Here is a 27,030-nt window from a genome sequence, read left to right on the forward strand (position 1 = left end):
CTACCCACACCCTTTCCTTCCCTTTTCCCTCACTGTACCCAACACTACTATCCTTCCTATCTCATAAACCCATAACCATGGCATTATCTTAGACTCATCTCTCTCATTCAATCCACAGACTCAATCTGTTGTCAATCCAGTCAGTTTTAGCTTCACCACACTGTGGGAGTCTGCACTTTCGTCTCCCTCCAAACTTCTATTGTGCTGATACAGCACTTTTCTTATCCCACCTTGACTATTACATCAGCCTCCTTGCTGACCTCTCTGCCGCCTGCCTCTCTCCATTCCAATCCATACTTCACTCTGCTGCCCGGATCATTTTTTCTAAAAAAAAGTTCAGTCCACATCTCTCCACTCCTTTAGAACCTCCAGTAATTGCCCATCCACCTTTGTATCAAATGCTTTACCCTTCCCACACAACTTGTTCCTCTAATGCCCACCTAATACTACTAATAATAGTAGCGGTATTTGTTAACCTATTCATTGTACTGTGATCTCATTTATCTCATCACCAACACTTTACCCATGTCAACCTCTCTGGCCTGGAATTCCCTAGCCTTTCATATATGACAAACCACCAGTCTTCCCACTTTCAAAGTCATATTAAAGCCAAATCTCATCCTACTGAGCTTCCCCAATTAAACCTCATTTCCCCTACTCCTTTCTCTTCCCACATCACTTCTCCATTTGGATCTGTACCTTTTAGCACTTGATATTCAACCCACCCTCATACCCCAGCACTTATGGACATGTGTGTATTGTATTTTAATGTCCAACTCCCCCTCTGCACTGCCCATAAGTTCCTTATGGGCAAGGAACGGATCTATAAACTCTGTTGTATTGTAAACTCACTTCTCTCTGTGCCTCAGTTCCCTCATCTGTAAAATAGGGATGAAGACTGTGAGTCCCAAGTGGGACAACCTGATTAGCTTGTATCTACCCCAGAGCTTAGAACAGTGCTTGGCACATAGTACGCACTTAAATACCATCATTATTATTGTATTGTACTTTCCCAAGTGCTTAGGACAGTGCTCCCATGCAGAATCACTTAATACCATTGATTTATTGGCGTACACTTGTGATCAAATATAAGAACCACAAAAGCTTTGAAGCTGGTGCACTGCAGAGCTTACAAGTTATTCTCGTTTCATATCTGTAAACAACTTGATCACCAAAGCACTGAAGTGGAGCCATGACTATCTGTGTTTCTTAATCATGAATAAGCTGGGTCCCAAATGCTTTAAGTTGGGAATCAAGAAAAATCATATTGGGTCATTAAATCCAAGGTTCATATATCACAAGGATGTTAACTGGTTGAATGTGGACTCAATAGTGCACCCCTAACATAGGTCTAACACATTAAATAATACCATGATCACAGTAGCATTCAAAAAAATTAACCCACATGTGCATACACATTGAAAAAAGAAAATGTTTTTCTGTAGTTTCTGGGAATTGTAAGTATTAAAGTCAGAGATCACCATGTAGGTCTAATCAATTTAAATAAATCATATTGTGGGTGACCAAAATTACTATATGGGACATAGCTTTAAAAACTATCTAATTTACACCTTTTTAAAACATTTGCTCTAGATTTCTATATAGCAAAGCAATTGATTTCATAGTTATTCCATTAAATATAAATGTATTTGTTATCCTTCATTTTTGAAAAAATAATCCGTGCTTGTAATGCAAAATTCATAATTCTGGCCAAGACTGTCAATTTTTGCATTATCATCATTCAGTGGTATTTACTGAGCACTTACTATATGCAGAGCACTGTACTAAGTGTTTGGGAGAGTATAATACAACATTTAGCAGATACATTCCCTGCCCATAACAAGCTTATTATGTTTCATATTTGCAGTACTGTTTTCTCTTTTGCTTCCTTGTTCTGTGTTCTTAAGAAGTTTTATGCAAAAAAGAACAGCTCTTTTCTTGATAATGTGTCAATAAATTAATTAATTGTATTTATTGCTTACTGTCTGCAGAGCATTGTACTATACACTTGGGGCAGTAAAATATAACAGAGTTTGTAGGTACCTTTCCTGCCCATGAGCTTAGAATCTATAGGGGAGATGGACATTAAATAAATTATGACTATGTACTTAATAATAATAATAATGGTATTTTTTAAGAGCTTCCTATGTTCCAGGCACTGTACTAAGTGCTAGGACGGATACAAGCAAATAGGGTTTGACATAGTCCCTGTCCCAGTGGTCGTCATAGTCTCAATCCCCATTTTACAGATGAGGTAACAAGCTCAGAGATGTGAAGTCACACAGGAGACAAGTGGCAGTACTTAAGTGATGTGGCGTTAAGGGATGGGTGAATAAAGCAAGCATATCCAAGTGCAAGGGTGATGCAGAAGGGAATAGGAAAACAGGAAATTAGGCCTCTTGGAGGGGATATGCCTTCAATAAAGCTTTGAAGGTGGGAAGAGTGATCAAGAGGGAGGGCAATCCAGGCCAGAGGCAGAAAGTGGGTGAGAGATTGGCTCCAAGATAGAAAGATTAAGTGAGTAGGTTAGCATGAGAGGAATGAAGTGTGTGGATTGGGTTGAAGTAGGAAAGCAGAGAGGTAAGGTAGAAAGAGGCAAGGTGATTGAGTACTTTAAAGCCAAAAGCAAATAGTAAGGAGTTTCTATTTGATATGGAGGTGGATGAGAAACCACTGGATGTTCGTGAGGAGTAGAGAAACATGGACTGAACATTTTTATAGAAAAATCATCCGGGCAGCAAAATGAAGTGTAGACTGGAGTGGGGAGAGACAAGAGGCAGGAAGGTTAACAAAAAGTCTGATTCGGTAATCAAGGCAGGACAGGATAAATGCTTGGATTAACATAGCCTCTTTATATCCAAAGTTAACAGTCTCTACTCCATCATAATCCTTCTTGACCTCTCAGCTGCCTTCAATACTGTTGACCACCTCCTTCTCCTGGAAAATTAGCTAACCTTGGCTTCACTGAAAATGTCCTCCTTTACTTGTCTCTGGTCTCTCTCTCTCTCATTCTCTTTCATGGACTCCCTCCTCCTCCTACCCCCTAACTGTGGGAGTCTCTCAAGGTTCAGTACTGGGTCTTCTTCTATTCTCCATCTACACCCACTCCACTGGAGAAATCTCATTCATTCCATGGTTTCAACCACCATCTCTATGCAGATGATTCCCAAATCTACATCTCCAGACCTGATCTCCCTCCATTTCTGCAGTCTCTCATTTCCTCCTGTCTTCAGGATATCTCTACTTGGATGTCCCACCAACACCTCACATGTCCAAACACAACTTCCCATGTTCCTACCCAAACCCTGTCTTCCACCTGATTTCCCCATCACTGTAGACTGTACCACCACAAAACCATAATCCTGGTATTAACCTCGACTTCTGTCTCTCATTCAACTTACATATTCTGTTTATCACCAAAGTTTTTTGGTTCAACCTTCACAACATCACTAAAATCTGCCCTTTCCTCTCTATCCAAACTGCTTCCATGGTAATCCAAGTACTTACCCTATCCTGACTCGATTACTGCATCAGCCTCCTTGCTGACTGTTCTGCCTCCTGTCTCTTCTCACTTCATTCCATACTTCACTTTGCTGACCAGATCATTTTTCTATAAAAATGTTCGATCCATGTTTCCCCACTCCTCAGTGGTCGCTCATCCATCTCCACATCCAACAGAAATATTTTACCAGTGGCTTTAAAGCATCCAATCACCTTGTCCCCTCTTACCTTGTCTCCCTGATTTTCTACAGCAAGCTACCAACCTGCTTATTTTACCTCAATCTTGTCTATCTTGCCACCAACCTCTAGCCAATGCCCTGCCTCTGGCCTGGAACTCCCTCCCTCTTCATATCTGACCATCACCCTCTCCATCTTCAAAGCATTAATGAAGTCACATCTCTAAGGTTCCTTCCCCAACTAAAAACCTTCATTTCCTCTTATCTCACTTCCTTCTACATCACCCCTGCACTTGGATTTGCACCCTTTATTCATCCTTCCCTCAGCCGCACAGGATTTAAGTACATATCTGTTATTTATTTATATTAATGTTTGCTTGTCTCCCTAGCCTGCAAGCTCATTGTGGACAGGGAATGTGTCTATCAATTATGTTACGCCATAGTCTCCCAAGCACTTAGTACAGTGCTCTGCAAACAGTAAGACCTCCATAAATACAATAGATTATGTTTTTCACCAATATGAGGAACCATGCATTTCAAATGCAGGGTTTTTTAGTAATATCACTAAAATTTACACTGATACAGAAAGAATTATATATTTAATTCCAGTGCTAAGTACATTGTTCAGGACTTGGAAAACATTTGAGATATTATTATTATCGATAAAGCTTAATTAAATGTCTGGTTTTAACTCCAAATGCAATTATATTCTCTCAGTCAATGGTATTTATTGAGTATACTGAGCACTATACTAAGCACTTGAGGGAATATGATAGAGTTGGTACAAATGATCCTTACCCACAAAGAGTTTTTAGTTTAAATAGGGACAGGCATCAAACTGAATTATAGTTAGGAGAAATGGTAGAGTACAGGGATATGTATATAAATGATGTATATATATATATATATGTGTGTATATAAATGATAGAAGGGTGAATATCAAGTGCATAAGGAGTATACAGATCTAAGTCCATAAGCAACACAGAAGAGAGGGTGAATAGGTAAAATGAGGCTTAGTCATGGGAGGTCGCTTAGAAGAGATTTGATTTTAGGAGGGCACTGAAGGTGGGAAGAGTGGAACATAAAGGGGGAGTACAAAAAGGTGAAAGGAGTTACAGGCCATAGTGAGAATGTTGGCAAGGAGTTGGCAGCAAATAGATAAGATCAAGGTATAGCTAGTAGGTTGGGTTAGAGAAGTGAAGTGTGTACGCATTTACAGTTTTAATCCATGAAAAAGAGTTGTAGCAAATACATTTAATTGATCTTAAAATATTATGCCAAAAACGAACAACAGGTGTGTGAAATCAGATGTCTAAGTAATGCTTATAGGCTGTCAATAGCACCACATATTAAAATTCTGAAATCTAAAAATACAAGAATGCCAGTCAATAAATAGATGCTTCTAGTGTATGATATTTAATGACAGGATGTAATATCTTGCCTGTCTAGGGGGCATAATTGTTCCAGGTTGAAAAATTCTTCCAATCAAAGCACCCTCCGTCTTTTTCTCATAACCTGCTGAATACTATTTATGAGCCAATTGACTTTCAAGGAACCAACATCATTCTGTACTATATGAATGAAGTAGAGATAGGTCCCAATTCCATCATGCTGAGTAGTATATACAAACCTTTATAATAATAATAATGTTGGTATTTGTTGAGAGCTTACTATGTGCAAAGCACTGTTCTATGTTCTGGGGTAGATACAGGGTAATCAGGTAGTCCCAGGTGAGGCTCACAGTCTTAATCCCCATTTTACAGATGAGGTAACTGAGGCACAGAGAAGTGAAGTGACTTGCCCACAGTCACACAGCTGACAAGTGGCAGAGCCGGGATTTGAACCCATGACCTCTGACTCCCAAGCCCGGGTTCTTTCCACTGAGCCACATTCCTCTTTTGCTTAGTGTTTTAATGTGGCTTCTGTTTTTCTGAAAGTAAGCCTCTTTAAATAGTGTGTTCACAAAGCATTACTAGAAATTATAGGTAAGTCTACTATATCTAAATTACTGTCTGTAATAGGTTGAGAAATCCTTTGTTAACAGTATTTAATGATTAAAATGATACTCCGATATGATTAAATATGAAATCCAACCTACACCAATACCTACCCATACCAAAATTCAGTGCACACCAAACTGAACTTGGAATAATTTGAATTAGCATAACGTTGCTCAGGTTTCAAGTAAAATAAGCACAGACTGGGTAATTTGCAAGAATAGGATTTTAATAGTACTCTCCTACTACTAATAGTGGTATTTGTTAAATGCTTACTATGGGTCAAGCATCATACTCACTGCTGGGGTAGGCACTGAGTGGTAAACTCGTTGTGGGCAGGGAATGTATCCGTTTATTGTTATATTGTACTCTCCCAAACACTTAGTACAGTGCTCTGCCTACAGTAAGCAATCAATAAATAGGATTGAATGAATAAATGAAAGAAAAATCAGATTGTACACAGTCCCTGCCTTACATGGAGCTTGTAGTCTAAGTAGAGGGAAAACAGGTATTTAGTCCCCATTTCATAGATGACGATACAGAGGTACAGAGAGGTTACACGAATTGCTCAAGGTCATGCAGGAGGCAAGTAATAATAATGTTGGTATTTGTTAAGTGCTTACTATGTGCAGAGCACTGTTCTAAGCACTGCAGGAAATACAGGGTCATCAGGTTGTCCCACATGAGGCTCACAGTTAATCCCCATTTTACAGATGAGGTAACTGAGGCACAGAGAAGTTAAGTGACTTGCCCACAGTCACACAGCTGACAAGAGGCAGAGCTGAGCTTCGAACCCATGACCTCTGACTCTCAAGCCTAGGCTCTTTCCACTGAGCCACACTGCTTCTCAAGTAGTAAAGGCAGGTCTCCTGGCGCTCAGACCTGAACTCTTTCTACTAGGCAACACTGCTTTCTTTGCAATAGGTAAAAACATGTTTAGAAAGCAACTTTCTCTTGAAGCCCTCTATGCCATCTTCCACTCTATCAGCCACGATAACTTCATCCAACTGCTCTGTCGACAAAACTCAAAAAACCAACAGTGATGAGCTCCCCACAGTCCTGCCCTTACCTTTCCAACTCCCTAACTCCCCACATTTTTGTGTTCTTTCTTCCCAGCTATTTCTCAAGAGAGCTCCTTCCTGCTTTCAAAATCTATAGCCTACACAATACAAAAACACTTTCAGGCACTCGATCAGCTCTATCCCTCTTACTACACACTCTCTTCTCAATCAGTAAATCAAAAGCATTTACTGAGCCCTTACACTTTTCAGGGCACTGTACTAAGTACTTGGGAGAGCACAACAGAGGTAGTAGACACAATCTGTGTCATCAAGGAACTTACGATCTAGGAAGGGAGACATACAGTTAAATAAAATACATGTAGAGAGAGAAGCAACAGATTTTTAAAGATACATGTCTAAGTAATCTAGGTAACAGAAGTGAATACCCAAATGCTTAGATGGCCCAGAAGTGCTGAAATGGCAGTAGTGGGACTTGGGATAGAGAGGCGAAGGATTAATAAGGCAAGGTGTCCTGGACAAGATGTGATTTTAGAAGGGTTTTGAAAATGGAAAACCAGTTGACTGCTTGAAAATAGTGAAATATGTGAACTGGATTGTAGTTGAAGGAGGAGAAGGGTGAGTAGGTAGGAGAGAGCTAATTAAGTACCTTAAGTTAACACTTAGGAGTTTTTGCTTGGTATAGAGAAGAAAAGAGAGCCACTGGGGAATTTTGAAAAGTTGGTAGATGTGTGCAATAATAATAACTGTGGTATTTGTTAAGCAGTTCTATGTGTTGAACATTGAACTAAGCACTGGAGTAGATGGAAATAACCAGGTCCCAATGGGACTAACAGTCTAAGTAAGAAGGAGAACAGGTATTGAATTTCCATTTTTAAATGAGGGAACTGAGGCACAGAAGTTGAGTGACCTGCCCAAGGTAACACAACAGGTAAATGGAGGAGCAAGGATTAGAACCAAAGTCCTCTGACTCCCAGGCCCATGATCTTTCTGCTAGGCCAGTCTACTTCTCACCCATAATACACCCATAATTCTCTCATTATATCCCAGCCCACATTCTTTGTCCCTCTCAAACTTAAACACTTGTGCCTCGTTCTCACCTCTCAATCAGTGCTATTTATTGTGTGCAGAGCTAAGCTCATGGAAGAGTACAATACAATAGAGGTATGCTCCCACCCCATAGCATTGATAATAACAATGATAACTATGTAATTTAAATGCTTATTGTGTGCCAAGCACTGTTCTACCCACTGAGATAGATAGAAGTTAATGAGATTGGACACAGTTCCTGCCTCACATGGGGCTCACAGTCTAAGTAGAAGGGAGTATGATTTAGTTCCCATTTTAAGGATGAGGTAATAGAAGCAAGAGAAGTTAAATGATTTGCCCAGTATGATACAGCAGACAAATGGAGGAGCTGGGATTAGACCAGGTAAACTAGCTTTATCTTACCAATTATGTAGTACGTTGCTTAAAATTCCTCGAATTAAATCTAAGCCCCAAAAAGCTTCAATGTATCTTAATTATAGAATTTGCTTTGCTTTTTTTAAATTTAAATACATGGTACTAGAGGAATAAACTCAATTATTTGAAGTGGCGTTTCCATTGTGAAAACTTACCAAAGAAAGCAGTTAAAAAAAAGCCTTACCTTATCTAATTACCTTTCATCTTTGACATTTATTGTGGCTTCAGCAATGGCCAAGTAATGTCTGGAGTTCCCTAACACTACTTTCTCATACTGCCCAATCAGCTCCATTCTCTGGAGACAGACTTGCCATTACTTTTATTATCCATCACTTGGGTTAACAACTATCGCCTAGAGCAGACTATGATCATGTATTATTTCAGGAATGAATTTTTTTATATTTCTCACAATCTCAATTAAAAAGTTGAAATAACTAAATTCAAAACATTGCATAATAAAACTCACGTTATAACATAACATAGTAAGATAGATATAAATTTATATGGGGAAAAAAAACCTTCAAATTCAAAAAATGTGTTTATAAAGCCTTCATGAAATGTCTACTTCTCAAAGCTCAGTTAAACTTTTACTCTAAAATTTGTTTTATTTGAGCTTTGTACATAGAAGTTAGGTTTTAAAAATGTAAAGTTGAGGGTTTATTAATACACAAAGGTATTTAGTTTATTTTTAAAGCTTAGTGAGGGATCATAGCATTCATTTTTTGAAAAAGTTTTAGAAAAGTTTGATGACTTCATCACCAATGAACCTAGAAAGCCAGTAATAAAAGACAAAAGAACTGAAAGGAAAACTTCAATAAATTCCATTTACCAAAGGAATGCATATCCTTGTATTTTAAATTAATCCAATCTGTTTAATTGAAGATGTGTATCCAATAAGCCATTCTGGCTTAAAGATTTCATTTGGAACTTTGAAACAATGACATTTATAAAGGCAATTACCATTTCGATTTTTTTTAAAGAGCATTTCTAATTGGTAACACAATAGAGATAAAATATAGGCAACTTAAATATGATGATTTCCTGTTCCTAAAATGTCCAAGGTAGAATAAATCAAAATATACCTTAAAATGTTAATAACTTCCCTTATTTTAATTCATTCACCATATGAAATAGAGAAATGCTATTTTGCGAGCCATTCTGAAAAAGAGATAGAGTTTCTATTGCACATTATTCATAACTCTTTCAGTGAACTATACTGGATTCCTGGCTTTTGTGGGAGAAAATTGGTATGCAAATATATTTAAATCATTAAATTAAATTAATCTAGAAGTTAGATGGCTGGTGCCATTAAAGTTTTGTAGTTGTTAAAAGGATATAGACATTTTTGTCACAAACTTATCATACGCATCCTCAGGAGGGGGAAAGGTCTCCAAATCCTTCTCAAGCTGTTGAAGCTGCCTTTCCATCTGCTTCAAGTTCTTTTCCAAATTTTCTGCAGAGACTGAAATAGAGTATACGAAACACCTTATCACTGAAAAATAATAGTAATAGATGCAAATTTCCACAATTTACTTCAGCACCATAGTAGCCAACATGTAACAGAAAAAAAAATTAAAACAAGAGAAAGACAGTATGTCTATCTAGGCTTATTGAATTAGCTATGGAATCAATTCAAACCAGGCTTCAATCAATCAATCAATTGTATTTGAGTGCTTACTGAGTACAGAGCAATGTACTACACACTTGGAGGGGTACACTATTACAGACTTGGAAGAAATGTACCTTCCCATACAAGCTTACAGTCTGGAAGGGGAGATAGACATTAATTTAAATAAATTACATACATGTGCATAAGTCCTGTGGGGATGAATAAAGGGAGGGGTGAATAAAAGGAGCACATCCAAGTGGAATGGCAACACAGAAAGGACTGGAATAATAGGAAATGAGGGCTTAGTCAGGGAAGACCTCTTAGAGATGTGTCTTCAATAAGGTTTTGAATGAGGAGAGAGTAATTGTCTGTCAGATATGAAGAGGATGGGCATCCCAAACTAGAGGCAGGATGTGTGGCCAGATAGAGAAGATTGAGATACAGTGACCAGGTTAGCATTAGAGGAGCAAAGTGTGAGGGCTGGGTCATAGTAGGAGAGTAGTAGTGAGGTAGGAGGGGGCAGGGTGATTAAGTGCTTTAAAGCCGACATTAAGGAGTTTCTGTTTGTTGTGGAGGTGGATAGGCAACCACTGGAGGTTCTTGAGGAGTGGGAAAACATGGACTGAATGTTTCTTTAGAAAAATGCTCCAGGCAGCAGAGTGAAGTATGGCCTGGAGTGGGGAGAGACAGGAGGCAGAGAGTTCAGCAAATAAGCAGTAATTGGGGAGGGATTCATTCATTCAATTCATTCAATCTTATTTATTGAGTGCTTACAAGTGTGCAGAGCATTGTACTAAGCACTTGGGAGAATAGACTACAACAATAAATAGACACATTCCCTGTCCACAATGAGCTTAAGTCTACAGGAGGAGCTTATCTACCTGCAGGCTGTAAGCTTCTTGTGGGCAGGGATCAGGTCTAATAACTCTGTAACAGTGCACTTTTCCAAACATAAATGCTCAAGAAATCCCTAATGCCTTCACATAGTCCTTTACAGACTTTATTTCTTCTTTGTCTTCCTCTTTCTCTATTGCCTTTAGACTTGTAAGTTCCTTGTGGGAAGGGAACCTATCTACCAACTCTGTTGCACTGTAGTTTCTCAAGCATGTAGTACAGCATTCTGTGCACACTAAGTAACAACTACTATTAATTCACTAACAGATGAACCTTAGGTACTTTTGCCAATGGCTATCAACTATTTACACAGAACAGAAAAAATGGTTGTGCTTAAAATTATACCCACCAAAGAAAGGCCAGGGCCTAGGAAGTTATCACTTAGCATTTTACAGCTGTAATCCTTTTAAGGCAGATTTCTAAATATATTATCATCTGATATGTTCACAAAAATGAAGTTCTAGAACATGGTCAGTTCCTCATATCAAAGCTATACTCTGCATAACTATCCTGGGTGGGAAATGTGAGGAGAATGTACAAAAGCAGGACTCCCACCAATTCGTGCTTAGGAGATGGAACTAGGAAACTGAATGCAAAGAGGGCAGAGGAAATGTTTAGACAGAATAATACAGCTTCAAACAATGCTGCATCCCAGGTGAAAATTGAGGGCCGATTGTAGAGGATAGACTAGTATGCCACACTGTTATTAAGAAAAGGGTGATTCACAAAGCAAAAAAGTCATAAGGAGTTAGGAGGAGGGAGGCACAAATAGAAACAGAACTAAGCGCTGTAACAATGCAACCAGGATCAACCTTTTATTTGCACAGTGTGGCTGGAACTGAGGCTTTGCATTGGCCTTCTCAGTCATATAGGCACTTTGTGATGAATTTCATCCCTGAATATGGACTACTATATATTGCTGGCATGAAGTTAGAATTTTATGAATCCACAGCAGTAAAAGAATAATCCTAACTAGAGTATATTATGAAGGACACAAAAAGGGGGTACATATTGGGAATTGAAAGTTATATGTGATTTTTTATGCCTTTTTTTGAAAATTCAGTTTGGCAGGCATACAGGTAAAAAGAAACTGAACATTTGGAGTGTTTAAAAACACAGCTGCTGACCACTTATTCTTCGCCCTAATAAAAACAACTGCTTTGATTGCTCCTGAAAAAATGGTCTGAGTATTGATCAGCAGAATTTAGAGAGCACATACTTTGTCTAAGGAACTGCACAAAGTACTTGGAAAACAACTAAGAAACAATCTCCACTTTCAAATAACTTATGATCTAGTAGGAAGTAGCATGCCGTAGTGCATAGTGCTTATTTAACCCACTTATTCAAATAGAGCATAGGTTTGGGAGTAAGCAGATGATGGGTTCTAATCCTGGATCCATCACTTGTTTGCTACGTGGCCCTGGGCAAGTCACTTTACTTCTCTGAGACTCAGTTACTTCAGAGAATTAAAACTGTGAGCCCATGGGGACTAAAATGGAAATTAAAACTGTGAGCCCATGTGGGGCATGGACTGTGTCCAACCTGATTTGCTCATACAATAATAATAATAATAATGGTATTTTTTAAGCACTTACTAAGTGTGAAGCACTGTTCTAAGTGCTGAGGGGAATACAAGGTGATGAGGTTGTCCCACATGGGGCTCACATCTTAATCATTTTACAGATGAGTTAATTGAGGCACAGAGTACAGTGCCTAGCACATAGTAAGTGCTTAACAAATACCATAATTATTATTGTCTAGTGGGAGACAAAAGCCATTCACATATAGTTAGAAGAGGAAAATCCAACAACATTACAGCAGCTGATGGTAGAATAGATAAATGAATACTGAAAGGAATGTAAATCAAGAATATGTAAATATATAAGGCAAGAAATCATAAGATGTGGCCATGGTGGCTACTGAAAGGATGCCTCAGCTGCCTTTCACACCGTCAACCACCCCCTTCTACTGGAAACATTATCTAACCCTAGCTTCACTGACATTGTCCTCTCCTGGTTCTCCCCATTCTATCTGGCACTAATTCTCAGTCCCTCTCCCTAGCTTCTCCTTTGCCTCCCAAACTCTAAATGCTCTGCACATAGTAAGCACTTAACAAATACCAACATTATTATTATTGTTGTTAAATGTGGGAGTCCAAAACTCAGTTCTGGGTCCCCTTCTATTATCCATCTACCCCCACTCCCTTGAAGAACTCATTTGCTCTCATGGCTTCAACTATCATCTTAACATGAAGGATTCCTAAATCTATATCCTGAGTCCTGTTAATTCGCCTTCTCTGAAGTGTTGCATTTCTTCCTGCCTTTAGGATACCTCTAGTTGGATGTTGAAGCATGCAGTTTGCACATCGTGGACCTTTGACTTATCACTTCCTGGGATAGCAAGTTACCCAGACAGACTCCAAGAGAAGACCCAAATGTTGGCATACCAACAAGGGTCCTGGGGAGATGTCGTCAAAGAGCAGAAGACAATGGAACTGTAATTGGTAGATTAGGGCCATTATATGGGAGAAGTTCAATGCAATGGTCAAGGAGGATAGCAGGTATAAAGGTTGCTGCTGCCCAATGTCCACCGAAGGGAAGACAGAGACAGCCTGGGCTGGAGAATACCTTTTTGCCAAGGACGCAGACGCTCATGCTGGTCTCAGACGGTACTCTAACTGAACTCTATGGAGATTAATCATCTCATGGTAGGAGAAATTCTCAACCCTTGGGTTAAGGGCTTGATAGAAAAAAGATCCTTAACTAGCACATAATAAGCACTTAAATACCATAATGCTAATAAATGTTTTCCAACTGTGGTACTGAATATTGTGGTTTATTCCTTCAGTAAAGCTGAATCACGACTCAATGGTAAAGTGTTTGCTTTGCACGTATGAGGTTCCGGGTTCAACCCCTGGCATCTCCACCTCTAATTCTTATATAGAGAAGCAGTGTGGCTTAGTGGAAAGAGCACAGGCTTGGGAGTCAGGGGACATGGGTTCTAATCCCGACTCCACCACTTGTCTGTTGTGTGACCTTGGGCAAGCCATTTAACTTCTCTGTGCCTCAGCTACCTCATTTGTAAAATGGGGATTAAGACTGTGAGGCCCTCATGGGATAACCTGATTACCTTATATCTACCCCAGTGCTTTGAACAGTGCTTGACACACAGTAAGTGCTTAACAAATACCATAATAATAACAATTATTACTATTATTATTAATAGGCTTTATTGGGACTTAATAGATGTTTTACCCAAAATAGAACTCCTCATTTCCCACACAAACCCTGTCCTCCCCTCTGACTTTCCCATCACTGTTGGCAGCACTACAATCCTCCCTGTCTCTCAAGATTATAATTTTAGTGTTTTCTCTCTTATTTAACCCACTTATTCAACCTTTCACCAAATCCTGTTGGTTTAAGTCTTTTCAATATTGTCAAAATCCATTCTTTCCTCTCCATCCAAACTGTTACCACATTAATCTAAGCATTCTGTTCCCGCTTTGATTTTTTTATGGTATTTGTTAAGTACTTCCTATGTGCTAGGCACTGTACTAAATTCATACAAGTTAATCAGGTTGGACAAAGTCCCTTTCCCATGTAGGGCTCATAGTCTTAATCCCCATTTTACAGATGAGGTAACTGAGGCACATAGAAGTTAAATGACCTGCCCAAGGTCACACAGAAGAGCGTGGCTCAGTGGAAAGAGCATGGGCTTTGGAGTCAGAAGTCATGGGTTCGAACCCCGGCTCGGCCACTTGTCAGCTGTGTGACTTTGGGCAAGTCACTTCACTTCTCGGTGCCTCAGTTACCTCATCTGTAAAATGAGGATTAAGACTGTGAGCCCCACGTGGGACAAGCTGATTCCCCTGTGTCTACCCCAGCGCTTAGAACAGTGCTCGGCACATAGTAATGTTGGTATTTGTTAAGTGCTTAAGTGGCAGAGCTGGAAAAAGAATTCAGGTCCTCTAACTCCAAGTCCTCTGCTTTATCCACTAGGCAATGCTGCATCCTCCTCCTTGCTGACCTCAAACAAAACTCACATTCAATCTACCAGTAAATCTTCTCAGTTTAACCTTCACATCACTAAAATCCATCCTCTCCTCTCCATTTAAACTGCTGTTTAAACTGCTACTATGTTAATCGAAGCATTCATCCTATCCTGACTTGGTTACTGCATCAGTCTCCTTGTTGACATCCCTGCCTACCTTCTCTCCCCACTCCAGTCCATACTTCATTCTGCTGTCTGGATCACTTTTCTAGACAATTGCTCAGTCCATGTTTCCCCACACCTCAATAACCAGTGGTTGCCCATCTAGGCCACATTAAATAGAAACTCCTTACCAACAGTTTTAAAGCACTCAATCACCCTTCCCCCTTCTACCTTACCTCTCTGATTTCCTACTACAATCTAGCCCGCAAACTTCACTGTTTTAATACCAACCTACTCATTGTACCTCAATCTCGTCTATCTTGCTGCCGAGCCCTCTCACTCATAACCTGACTGGACGTCCCTCTCCCTTCATATCCACAGATGATAACTCTCATGTTCAAAGTCTTATTCAAGGCTCATCTCCTCCAAGAGGCCTTTCCAGACTAAGCTATCATTTACTTTTTTTTACGGTATTTGTTAAGCGCTTACTATGTGCCAGGCACTTTTCTAAGCACTGGGGTAGATACGAAGCAAACGGGTTGGACACGGTCCATGTCCCACATAAAGTTAACAACCTTAATCCCCATTTTACAGATGCAGTAACTATGGCACAGAGAAGTGAAGTGACTTGTTCAAGGTCACAGAGCTGACATGTGGTGGAGTTGAGACTAGATCCTAGGTCCTTCAGACTCCCATGCCCTATCCATTAAGGCACGCGGCTTCTCCTAGTTCTCTTCTCCCACTCCTTTCTATGTCACACTTGCACACTTGAATGTGTACCCATCATTTGCTTCCACCTCAGTCAGCACTTATGTACATATCCGTAATTTATTTATATTAATGCTCAATTCCCTTTCTAGACTATCAGCTTGCAGTGGGTAGGGAACCTGCCTTTATCCACTAGGCACTAAACTTCCCCAAGCACTTAGTACAGTGCTCTGCAAACAATAACCTCTTAATAAATATGATTCATTGATTGATAGATGTGACCTAGGAAGATGGAATTAGTTAGATTTTGTGGTGATCTTTGAAGAATGGTGAAGAAGCAGGGGCAGACTGTGAGAACGCAGATTGGAAGTGAAAGCCAATTCTTGGCAGAAGGAAGAGCATATGCAACTGTGTTTGTAAAGGTAGGAATAAGGTTGGGGAAATGAGATCAGTTTTAGACATTTTGAGCTTGTGGTACCAGCAGGATATCCACTGTCCTGGAGGCACGAGGAGGAAATGTGTGATAGAGGGGGCTAGAGGCCAGGACTGAAGAGAAAGATTTAGCAGTTATTTGCATAAAGGTAGCATTTGTGTTCCTTAGGAGAGTTTCAAGTGCTGTGTGACCTTGGGCAAGTCACTTCACATCTCAGTACCTCAATTTTCTCTTATACAAATTGAGGATTCAATACCTGTTTTCCCTTCAACTTAGACTGTCAGCCCCATGTGGGATGGAGACTATACCAACTTATCTTTTTAGACATATAGTAAGTGGTTAACAAATACAACCATTATTATTATTATTATTATTATTAACATGTAGTAATTGCCTAACAAATACCACAATTATTATTATTACTGATATGAAAGAAATGAGAGAAATCATGTAATAGGTTAAACATTGGTTAAATCCTGAAACATTAACTCCATAGTAAAGCCACCAGCTTCACTGAATCCCTGATCACATTAGCTAGTAAAGGGGAAAGCTGAATCTGGAGAAATGGATAAAGTAGAAGAAAACAAGATGAAAGAAAGTAAGCACCTGATAAAAACCTCTGCAGAAGACCCTGAGGGGAATTTGAACCTGAAAATGCTCCTCAAAATATGATGAGCCTATCACTGACATATTATTGCTCTTACAAAATGATGAAAAGAAAGTTATTTAAACCCCTAGCAAACAAAGATTTAGGAGCTGTCATCATGGAGAAGGCTCCCTAGACTGGATTTATCACAGCAAAAATTCCAATCCTTCCTCTTCACATCTTGCTGCCTTTGTCTTTAAATCTTCAATGTTTCAGGATTCCTGGAACATTGCCTGTATTGCATGCAGTACCTCCTGCTGGTCTGAAATATTTAGAATATTTTACAATAATCAACCCAATGTACATCCTTGCTTTAGCTACATTTAGAGCTTACAACTCTAAATCTTAACTCCTGAAAGATGTGATAACTTCCATTTCCTAACTCATTTTGGACTGTGAATTTTTTTTTGCCCACTGATATTTTGCTATGCCTGGATGTTAAGAAGACTGAAAGAATATCCAATACCACTTTTAAAAGCCACTGACCTGCATATGGTTATACCATTCTCTTTTAAAACCTATCCTATTAGATCTCAGTATATTAGCCAAACTTTTTCTGTGCATTATAAAGAAAAATAACACAGGCATGCCCAACAATTTCATGGGGATCGGGTTCTTTATGTGTTATATTCAGCAACAGCACTGCATTCAGCAGTTCAATGTCGCTAAACCGCTGTTTCACCTCTGCTAAACTAATTCAAAAAACAGTATTAACTAAAGTTGTAACAAGATAATGAGTCCTTGCAGGAGTTTTCTGAAGTAGAAATTCCTTCCTGCTGACTGTAATATTGATTTTTTTAACATTATTTGTCCTCTTATGTTAAAGTCGCCACCTGCTTGTCTTCATCAAGTACTTTTAAGCAGGGAAATCCTGAACACTTCTTCATGCCTTTAGTTTTTCTCTCCATCAGGGTTGTCAATCATTTTTATAAACTGACCTACTTTATCTCAAATTGATGCAAGACTTCTTAATCAGCTTCCCTCAAGATCCCAGTACTTCACTTATTTATTAAGTGGCCATTTGAGGAACAGTAACAATGTCTCTTGACCCATTCACAGAAATTCATAGTGTAATGTACACAAAAATCTTAGCTTTTAGATACCTTACACTAGCTCTCTATTTAAAAAAAAAAAGAGAGAGAGCGAGAGAAGACCATATTTGTCCTTGGTTTTGCAGGAAGAACTGCAGTTTGGGTTCAACATAAATATTTTCCAGGTTTTGCACTACAGCAGAACATTTATCACAGCTGTGTTCCATTTCTGGCATATGTTCTTTAGAAAGTAAAAAAACCAAAATATTTAGATAATCGATCAATCATGATAGTGCTGTTGCCCCTAATTTCTCAAAGCTGACTGTTTACAAACTTCAAAAGTCTTATTTGCAACTGATAAAAGCAGGCATAAAAGCATTTAACTTTTTCTACTGTCAGTGCCTGATGAAACCCCTCAAAGACAAAAATAAACTCTGTTGATCGTATAAAAGTGTCAGTAAAATTAATCAACTTGCAGGATGCTATGCACTAGCGAGTTTCAAAGTGGAATGTAGAACAGATTATAAAACATTTCTCATTTGCTACTGAATGTATTTTCACATACTCATATAGGGAGATAGAAGTACAGTATGTTGACCTAGTTCAATACCTTGGTTTTTATGGTATTTGTTAAGCATTTTTAGGATATCTGTTAAGCTTAACTGCTTTGTCAAGCACTGACCTAAACAGGGATAGATACAAGTTAATCAGGCCAGATACAGTCCTTTGTCCCACAGGGGCTCACAGTCTAAGTAGGAGAGAGAAGAGGAGAATACCATAAACATACCAAGAAGGGTGACAGTGTGGGGAAATTTAGATGAAGCATGGAAAAACAGGCACTTGTGCTAAAACTAATTCAAATAGAATGCAAACAAAGAATAGAGAACCACGCTCTTTTCTTAATTTGCCACACTACCACCATAAGGTTTTCATTACTTCTACTTATTATAGCATCTGTGAAACTTTTCTCATCCTGTCATTGTTAATCAATCAATTCATAGTATGTTGTACAGTATTTACTGAATAAAGCATTTGGATACAATAATTAGAAGATACAATTTCTGCCTTTGAGGAGCTTACACAGACAAAGCAAAAATGAAAAAATTAGGGTAAGTAATTGCTTGAATACTAACAGAGAAGCTATGGCTGGATGAACACATAAGTATACAGTTGGTGCAGAAGTCTTTGAAGGCCCCTCACTGTTCCTTTCAGCCATAGAGAAAGCTTTGCACAACATAACAAAAAGGGGAAAGAGGTGACAGGCTAAGGTAAATGACCATCACAACTACCCTTCTTCCCTATTATTCTTCCTAATCCCAGTCCCCATCACTGTGGAAGTTCTGGGGGGCTATGCAGTAATAAGGTGGTGGAACAAAAAGGGCAATGGCAGTCCCCTCCAAGCCTGTTTACATAATCACAGCCCAGCCCTCACAATGATGGCTGTCCCAGAGCATTTACAAATTTACATAGCCCTTGGTAAAAATCAATCATTTACCAAGTGCTTGATAAATGCAGCATATAATAATGCTTTTAAGAGCAAGTAAAAACAAAATATTTCTCCCATTTATGAATGCAAATACTAAGTTTTTGAACAAGGTCTTCAACAAATATTTTCTTCACCTATAGTGGACACAATGGATTTTGAACATATAAACACTGAGATAAATATATGATAATGACATCAGACACAAAGCTCGTTCCTGGATCACTTTAGGACAGAGAAGTCAAGTGACTTACCTAAGTAGTAGTAGTATTTAGTATTTATTGAGTGCTCACTATGTGTAGAGCACTGTACTAAGCGCTTGGAATGAACAAGTCGGCAACAGATAGAGACAGTCCCTGCCGTTTGACGGGCTTACAGTCTAATCGGGGGAGACGGACAGCCAAGAACAATGGCAATAAATAGAGTCAAGGGGAAGAACATCTCGTAAAAACAATGGCAACTAAATAGAATCGAGGCGATGTACATTTCATTAACAAAATAAATAGGGTAATGAAAATATATACAGTTGAGCAGATGAGTACAGTGCTGAGAGGATGGGAAGGTAGAGGGGGAGGAGCAGAGGGAAATGGGAGGAAAGAGGGTTAAGCTGCGGAGAGGTGAAGGGGGGTGGTAGAGGGAGTAGAGGGAGAAGGGGAGCTCACTCTTGGAGGAGGTGAGTTTTAAGTAGGGTTTTGAAGAGGGGAAGAGAATTAGTTTGGCGGAAGTGAGGAGGGAGGGCGTTCCAGGACCGCGGGAGGACGTGGCCCAGGGGTCGACGGCGGGATAGGCGAGACCGAGGGACGGTGAGGAGATGGGCGGCAGAGGAGTGGAGCGTGCGGTGTGGGCAGTAGAAAGAGAGAAGGGAGGAGAGGTAGGAAGGGGCAAGGTGATGGAGAGCCTTGAAGGCTAGAGTGAGGAGTTTTTGTTTGGAGCGGAGGTTGATAGGCAACCACTGGAGGTGTTTAAGAACCGGAGTGACATGCCCAGATCGTTTCTGCAGGAAGATGAGCCGGGCAGCGGAGTGAAGGCTAGACTGGAGCAGGGCGAAAGAGGAGGACCTAAGGTCCTAAGGACCTAAGGTCACAGAGCAGTTCAATAGCAGAGCTAAACTGTGCCTCATTAAAAAAAAGTATTTGTTAATATCATACATAATCAATTATTATGTCCTTCCACAACTATTAGATCCAAAACCTAATAGTAAACCTTAACCTTCTAAACAAATGCCTCAACACTACTTACAGTTGCTGTTGTTGGGTTTTTTATGGTATTTAAAATTTTACTATTTGCCAGGCACTTTTCTAAGCGCAGAGGTAGAAGTAAGCTAATCAGGTTGTCCACAGCCCATATCACCTTTGGGGCTCACAGTATTGATCCCCATTTTACAGATGAAGTAACTGAGGCAGAACTTGCCCAGGTCACATAACAGACAGGTGGCAGAGTCGAGTTTAGAAACTAGGTTCTTCTGATTCCCAGACCCATATTCTATCCCCTATGCCATTCTACTACAGTTTACCCTAACTTATGAAAGTTTCATCTCAGACCTTTACAAACCTTTGCTAGCTTTATCTAAATGCTCCAAGTCATCCACAAAACTCAGGATATCAGGATATTCCTCTTCACATACTTCAGCCAAGAAATGGAGCAGAGTAGTTTTCTGATCTGTTGACTTGGTGTCTTTTAGCTAAAGAAAAGAAAAAATATCCCCTTAAATGAAACAAATACTTGTTTTGTTATTACACTTCATTCACCTGTTATTACTGCATTTTGGAAAAAAAATGTAAAATATTTTATAAAAATTAATTCATGCTATTAAAAAATAAATAGGGAGTCATTGATGGGTGGTCTTTTTGATAAATGGTTTGCTGGACATGGCTCAATGTTCTCCAGCACATATCTAAATGAAGAAAAAGGTGAAGTTAAGCACTTTGGTATTTTTAAGGATCAATTTTTGGGAATGTATGGAATCTGAAGAAGCGTGACAGTGGAAAGAGCACAAGCCTAGGAATCAGAGGACCTGGGTTCTAATCCCAGCTCTGACACTTGTCTGCTGCATGATGTTGGTCAAGTCACTTAACTGCTCTGTGCGTTAGTTACCCCATCTGTAAAATGGGGATTAATATTGTGAGCCCTGTATGGGACAGGGACTGTGTCCAACCTAATTATCTCAGTACAGTGTCTTGCATGTAGTAAGTGCATTACAAATACCACAAAAATAAAATCCTACTGTCATACAACAAACCAGTGGCAGAGCTAGGATTAGAACCCACAACCATCTGACTCCCAAGCCCATGCTCTAACAACCAGACCATGCTGCTTCCCAGAAGGATGTTTCAATCCAGTTTCAAATATGTTGTATCAAATTGTGATAAGGTTGATTTAAGCTAACTTTTATTATACATACAATATAATTAATGAATAGCAATCAGTTAATTGAACACTTACTGTGTTCAGAGCACTATACTAAGTACTTGAGAAACTACAATCCAAAAGAGCCGATTGTTGCCATCCCAGTGGGTCTTACAGTTTACAGGGGGAGACAGTCATTAAAAGTGATTAGAGATAAGGGAAAGAGTATGAAAATATTTACACAAGTACTTTAGGACTGGGGTGAATATCAAAGTGCTTAAGGGATGCAAAGCTAAGGGCATAATGGACACAGAGGAAGGGCAAATAAGATAATATACCTACACACCAATCCATACAGACACCTTCGTCCCCCACAACACACAGTGATCCTACCAGATTGAGATTTTTTTCATTCAATTTTTATTTCAAAGAGTGTCATATGGTCTAATTAGCATAAATCTTTTGAAAGTATACTTGATCAACTATAACAATGATTGCCTATATAATCCATGTTAATAATTAAGTAGGTGGAATATCTAATTTGCCTGAGTCAAATGAAACAAAAAGATGAAAGCGGTTTCTACAATCACTTTGCTTCACTTCAGACAAAATGATATAAGAAGGACACTGTATAATAAACCATCACCTACCTGTCAACTTTAACAGGAACTCCTTGGTGAAAGCCAAACTAGAGTTTTCAAGATCTTTAAAAAGTACAAACATCACCCAGCAGACAAATGGCAGAGCTGGGATTAGAACTCAGGTCCTTCTGACTCCACACAGTGTGGTGGTGGTGATGATGATAACTGTGATGTTTGTTAAGTACTTATTAAGCCCCGTACTAAGTGTGGGGGTAGATACAAGATCAGATTAAGTGCTCAGTACAGTGCTCTGCACACAGTAAACTCTCAATAAATATAATTGAATGAATGATTAGAATCCAGGTCCTTTCCCTCTAGACTGTAAATTCCCTCTAGACTGTAAATGGGCAGGGAACATGTCTACTAACTGATATATTGTACTCTCCCAAGCTCGTTATGGGCAGGGAATGTGTCTGTTTATTGTTATATTGTACTCTACCAAGTACCTAATACAGTGTTTTGCACACAGTAAGTGCTCAATAAATACAATTTAATGAAGTGCTTAGGACTGTTCTCTGCACACAGTACCAGTACCAATAAATGATTGACCAATTTCACCAGTTTGATTTAACACTAAAATATGTTCTTTTCTCTTGTAAAATAAATATAGATTTTCTTACATGAGTGCCTCTCTCTGAAATCAGGACTTTATATACAGTATGCAAATTCAACAACAATTGTGAAATATCAGGCTGCTACTCTCAACACAGTAAGATATAACCTTGACAATATATGTTTCATTTTTGACATGCAGCCTAATAAAAATGTTAAAATGATTTATTTAGTTTTCACCTGGAACAGGAGCTCAAGAAAGATATTACCCTAATATAACAAGAAAATATAAACAGTATTAACTGAACATTTATACCGCAAAAGTTTTAATTAGAATTGTGGAAGACAGACAGACCTCAATGACATCAGGACTTTTCAAAAAAATAGTCCTGAGATGTCCTTTTCTTTCCCCAAAAATAGTAGACTATATGACTGCATGCATTCCCGAAGAATGAAAATAGGATTATTTAAATGAAAAGATGATAATAAAAAGATGGGCAGCCTAACCTTCATAGCCAACCCTAAAGCTATGAACTGCATTTATGATGAGGACCTTAAAGATTCTTTTGGAAACCAAACTCCAACTGTTAACTCCACAGACATTTCTATAATAACCACCTCTCATAAGTACCTGGATGGCCTAAACACACTACCACCATTCAGGTAGAGATTTATCTCAGAGTAGAGTGGGGAATCTATAGTGGGCTAGGCCTGTGCAGATGAAAGGACTGGACTTCAATCTCCAAGTCACTGATGTTTCTTACTGTATCTGATTGAGCAGCTATGATGGATCAATTATGGCTGAAGGTCTCTCCTTCAATCTATACTAAAAACGCTTGTCACGTGAGGAAAAGCAAAACCTCACAAGCTCTAGAATGTATGCTATAAATTTTCAGATTACATGCAAACTTGCAGAAGTCAAATATGAAAAGGTAAGCCCTTAAATAACACTTATAAATTCCAAAACATTCACCACTTACAATGCTGAGAAAAAACAACCTGCAATCTTATCCAACATGTAATTTCACATATACTGATATTATCCTCCTTGATCAAGAGGGACAAGATGTTTTCTTAATTTGAGAAACCATAAATTTCCCACAAGACAATTCTGTTACAGGAAAGTTTCAATGATTTATTTCCTCAGACAATAACTGCTTCCACATAGTGGAGGTTTAGAATGGTAGAGATAAGAAATTTTCGATCTAAATCTATGATATTTTGAAGATTTACATATCTGTTTATCCAAGCACACATACATATATAAAGCATTTCAAAACAGTAAATTTAATGTTAAAAAGTTTTGCCTTTCAAAATAAAGGGTTCCTATAGGTATATGCACTCACTTTACAGAGAGAGCTGAGATTAAATCCAAATGTTTGAGCATTCCTCGAGCCTGCATTCATGTAGTTTCCCATTAGTAATACAAGTTCCAGCAACTTGCTAAAGCTTTTGCTCTTCTTTATCTCTTCACAGGCAGCACTGACAGCCATAATGTCAGGTTTGATGTTGGTCACCTGTTCCTCAAACTGAAGTTTAAAGAGAATAGCACTCAGCCGTGGCCGTAGTTTCTTCACATTGCTCATCTGATTGAAAAGAAAATAGAACATTTCCTTTAAAATTCAAGTTAAACTTTAGTACCATACAAATGCATACTGCTTGGAATGATTTATTGGTTTGACAGGCATGAAGAAGCAATATGCTTCCAAAAACGTAAAGTGGGCAAATGAATGAGGGAGAGGTAAGCAATTGAAACTTCAGCTGTTGTTATTAAGAACAGCTTCTTTCTCACTCAGTAACTGGTACATTTAAGCAATAAAAGATAAAGTGTTGTCATACATCAAGGTCTACAAATTGCTCTCTAATTCTCCCTAATACCCTTTAATTCTATGAAATAGCTAAAGTTTGTGACCAATAGTCAAAGTAATCCAGATTCAACAAACTGAGTCAAATTTTTATAAAAATATTGTTAGTTACAAGGTACACTAGAGTTAATTAAATATGAAATTAATCACAATTGAGACACAAATCTTAAGTTTGGGGCCCTCAAACACTGGCAACATGCAATTTAAATTTAGTTGCATTTCTCAATCTTTGGCAGTGCTGGATTTTGAAATACAAACATCCAGGAGCTTAATTATTATAATTTTAAGTCATTTCTTGACAGAACTTCATATAACTCAATCAATCAATGGTATTTACTGAATGCTTACAGTGCAGAGCACTGTACTAAGTGCTTGGGACAGTACAATATAACACTTGGTAGACCTGTTCTCTGCCCACAACAAGTTTACAATCTAGAGGGGGAGAAAGACTTAAAATAAATTATGGATATGTTTATAAGTGCTATGGGGCTTAGGGTGAGGTGGGTAAATTGTACAAATCCAAGTGCAAAGGTGATGCAGAAAGAAAAGGGAGTAGGGGAAATGATACAACCATTCCACCCACCGAAGTTATTTTAAGTCTCCTATTTTACCTGCAAAAGACTTCCAAATTGAGGCTCAAATAAAAATTTTTAATATTAAAGAGCTCTTTTCCACCTCTGTCTATGTAACTGACAAGGTCAAGTCACAACCTTTCTATATCCCAATTTCCTAATCTGAACTGTGTCATAATAGGCTGTGTGCACAGTGGAATGAACATGGGACTGGAATTCAGCAGACCGAGAACAACTGGATGGTCCCTGAACTGTTACTGATCTTCAGCAAGTCACAAATTTTCTGTGCCTCTACTTACTCATCAAAAAATAGAGATTTTCTTGTGTTGTAGATGACTTTACCAGAGATTACATGGGTCATAAATAAAATGGTCCTGAGTTCTCTTAACTCTGAAGCCTTTAGCCTTGTCTCCTCACTTTCCTTCAACTCTCACATTTAGTCTATCATTAAATATCCTGATGAGATTTTTCTCTTTAATATTTCCTAGGTTTATTCTTTCTCTCAATACAAATGATGAACACCCTTTTCCATGTACTTGCCATAGCCTGGCAGACACCCCTGCCTCTAGTTTTTCCAATATGTCATTGTCTCTTTCCTACCCACTTTATGCACCTCCCCTCCATAGTATTAGTGAGTAAATATCTGGGAGAGTACGGCAGAAGCAGGACTCAGAGTGGGAACATAAAAAAAGCAAAGATATTTTAGGCAAGATTAAATGTACATCATATACATCAGGATGATGCAGCTGAATATATATTCACATGTCACATATGCTGAACTAAGGAATAAAATATGAGTGATGGGTGCATGTTAAGTTGACAGCATTAGTAACAATATTCATTAAATACTTACTGTACAACAAAGACTATACTAAACACTGGAAATTAGGCATGGTTCCAGGCTCTCAGAGCACTGTACTGAACACTTGGAAGAGTACAAACAATAGAGTTAGTAAAAAAGATCACTACCCTTGAGGAGTTTGCAACTAGTGGGAGACACATACCTTAAAATCAATCAGAGGTAGGGCAAGAGTCGAGTATAAGGATATGTACATGAGTGTTGTGGGCCTGCCGGGGGAAGAGAAGCAGCATGGCTTAGTAGAAAAAGCACTTGGGAGTCAGGGGATGTGGGTTCTAAACCCAGCTCAGCCACTTGTCTGCTGTGTGACCTTGGGCAAACCACTTAACTTCTTTTTGCCTCAGTTATCTCATCTGTAAAATATGGATGAAGACTTTGAGCCCCACTTGGGATAATCTCACTACCTTGTATCTATCCCAGAGCTTAGAACATGCTTGGCACATAGTAAACACTTAACAAATATCATAATTATTATTATGAGGAACAAAGGAAGAGTTTAGGAGTTCAGGTTCAAGTTCATAGGTGAAACCAAAGGGAGAATGGGGAGCGGGAGATGAGAAGTTAATTAGGGAAGGTGTCTTGACTTTGAAGATGGGGAAAGCACCAGATGTGCAGTGAGCAGTCAGGGTTAGGGGTGTGGGGGGAATTCCAGACAGAAGAGAGGATGCAAGCAAAGGATCAATGATGAAAGACATGAGAGCACAGTATAATAAGTTGATGTTAGGTGAGCAGTGTTAGGTAGGAAGAGGACAACTCATGTGTGCCTTAAAGCCAACTGTGAGAAGTTTCTGTTTAATATAGAGATTGGAGGTCAACCACTTAAATTTTTGAGTGGGGATATATATATATATATATATATATATATATATATATATATATATATATGCAATGCTTTTTTTAGAAAACTGGCCTGGGCAGGAGAGGCGTGATTGGATGATTAGAGAAGCAGCGTGGCTCAGTGGAAAGAGCCCGGGCTTGGGAGTCAGAGGTCATGGGTTCTAATCCCAGCTCTGCCACTTGCCAGCTGTGTGACTTTGGGCAAGTCACTTTGCTTCTCTGTGCCTCAGTTACCTCATCTGTAA

At 38.9% G+C, this 27,030-nt stretch overlaps 1 protein-coding gene across 3 annotated transcripts in view; it reads right to left on the minus strand.

The window, feature by feature from the left end:
• The window catches only part of DIAPH3 (diaphanous related formin 3), a 314,905-nt gene that overhangs the window by 132,503 nt on the left and 155,372 nt on the right, over nucleotides 1-27,030 (minus strand). For all 3 annotated transcript variants that reach the window (XM_029057148.2, XM_029057147.2, XM_039911199.1), the window contains 3 exons: nucleotides 23,999-24,238; nucleotides 20,665-20,794; nucleotides 9,495-9,619 (listed from right to left, as the gene is read on the minus strand). In XM_029057148.2, coding sequence (XP_028912981.1) covers nucleotides 9,495-9,619; nucleotides 20,665-20,794; nucleotides 23,999-24,238 — 495 coding nt within the window. The remainder of the gene's footprint in view (nucleotides 1-9,494; nucleotides 9,620-20,664; nucleotides 20,795-23,998; nucleotides 24,239-27,030) is intronic.

The sequence above is a fragment of the Ornithorhynchus anatinus genome, chromosome 2 (genome assembly GCF_004115215.2).
Source record: "Ornithorhynchus anatinus isolate Pmale09 chromosome 2, mOrnAna1.pri.v4, whole genome shotgun sequence".
Taxonomy (NCBI): Eukaryota; Metazoa; Chordata; class Mammalia; order Monotremata; family Ornithorhynchidae; genus Ornithorhynchus; species Ornithorhynchus anatinus.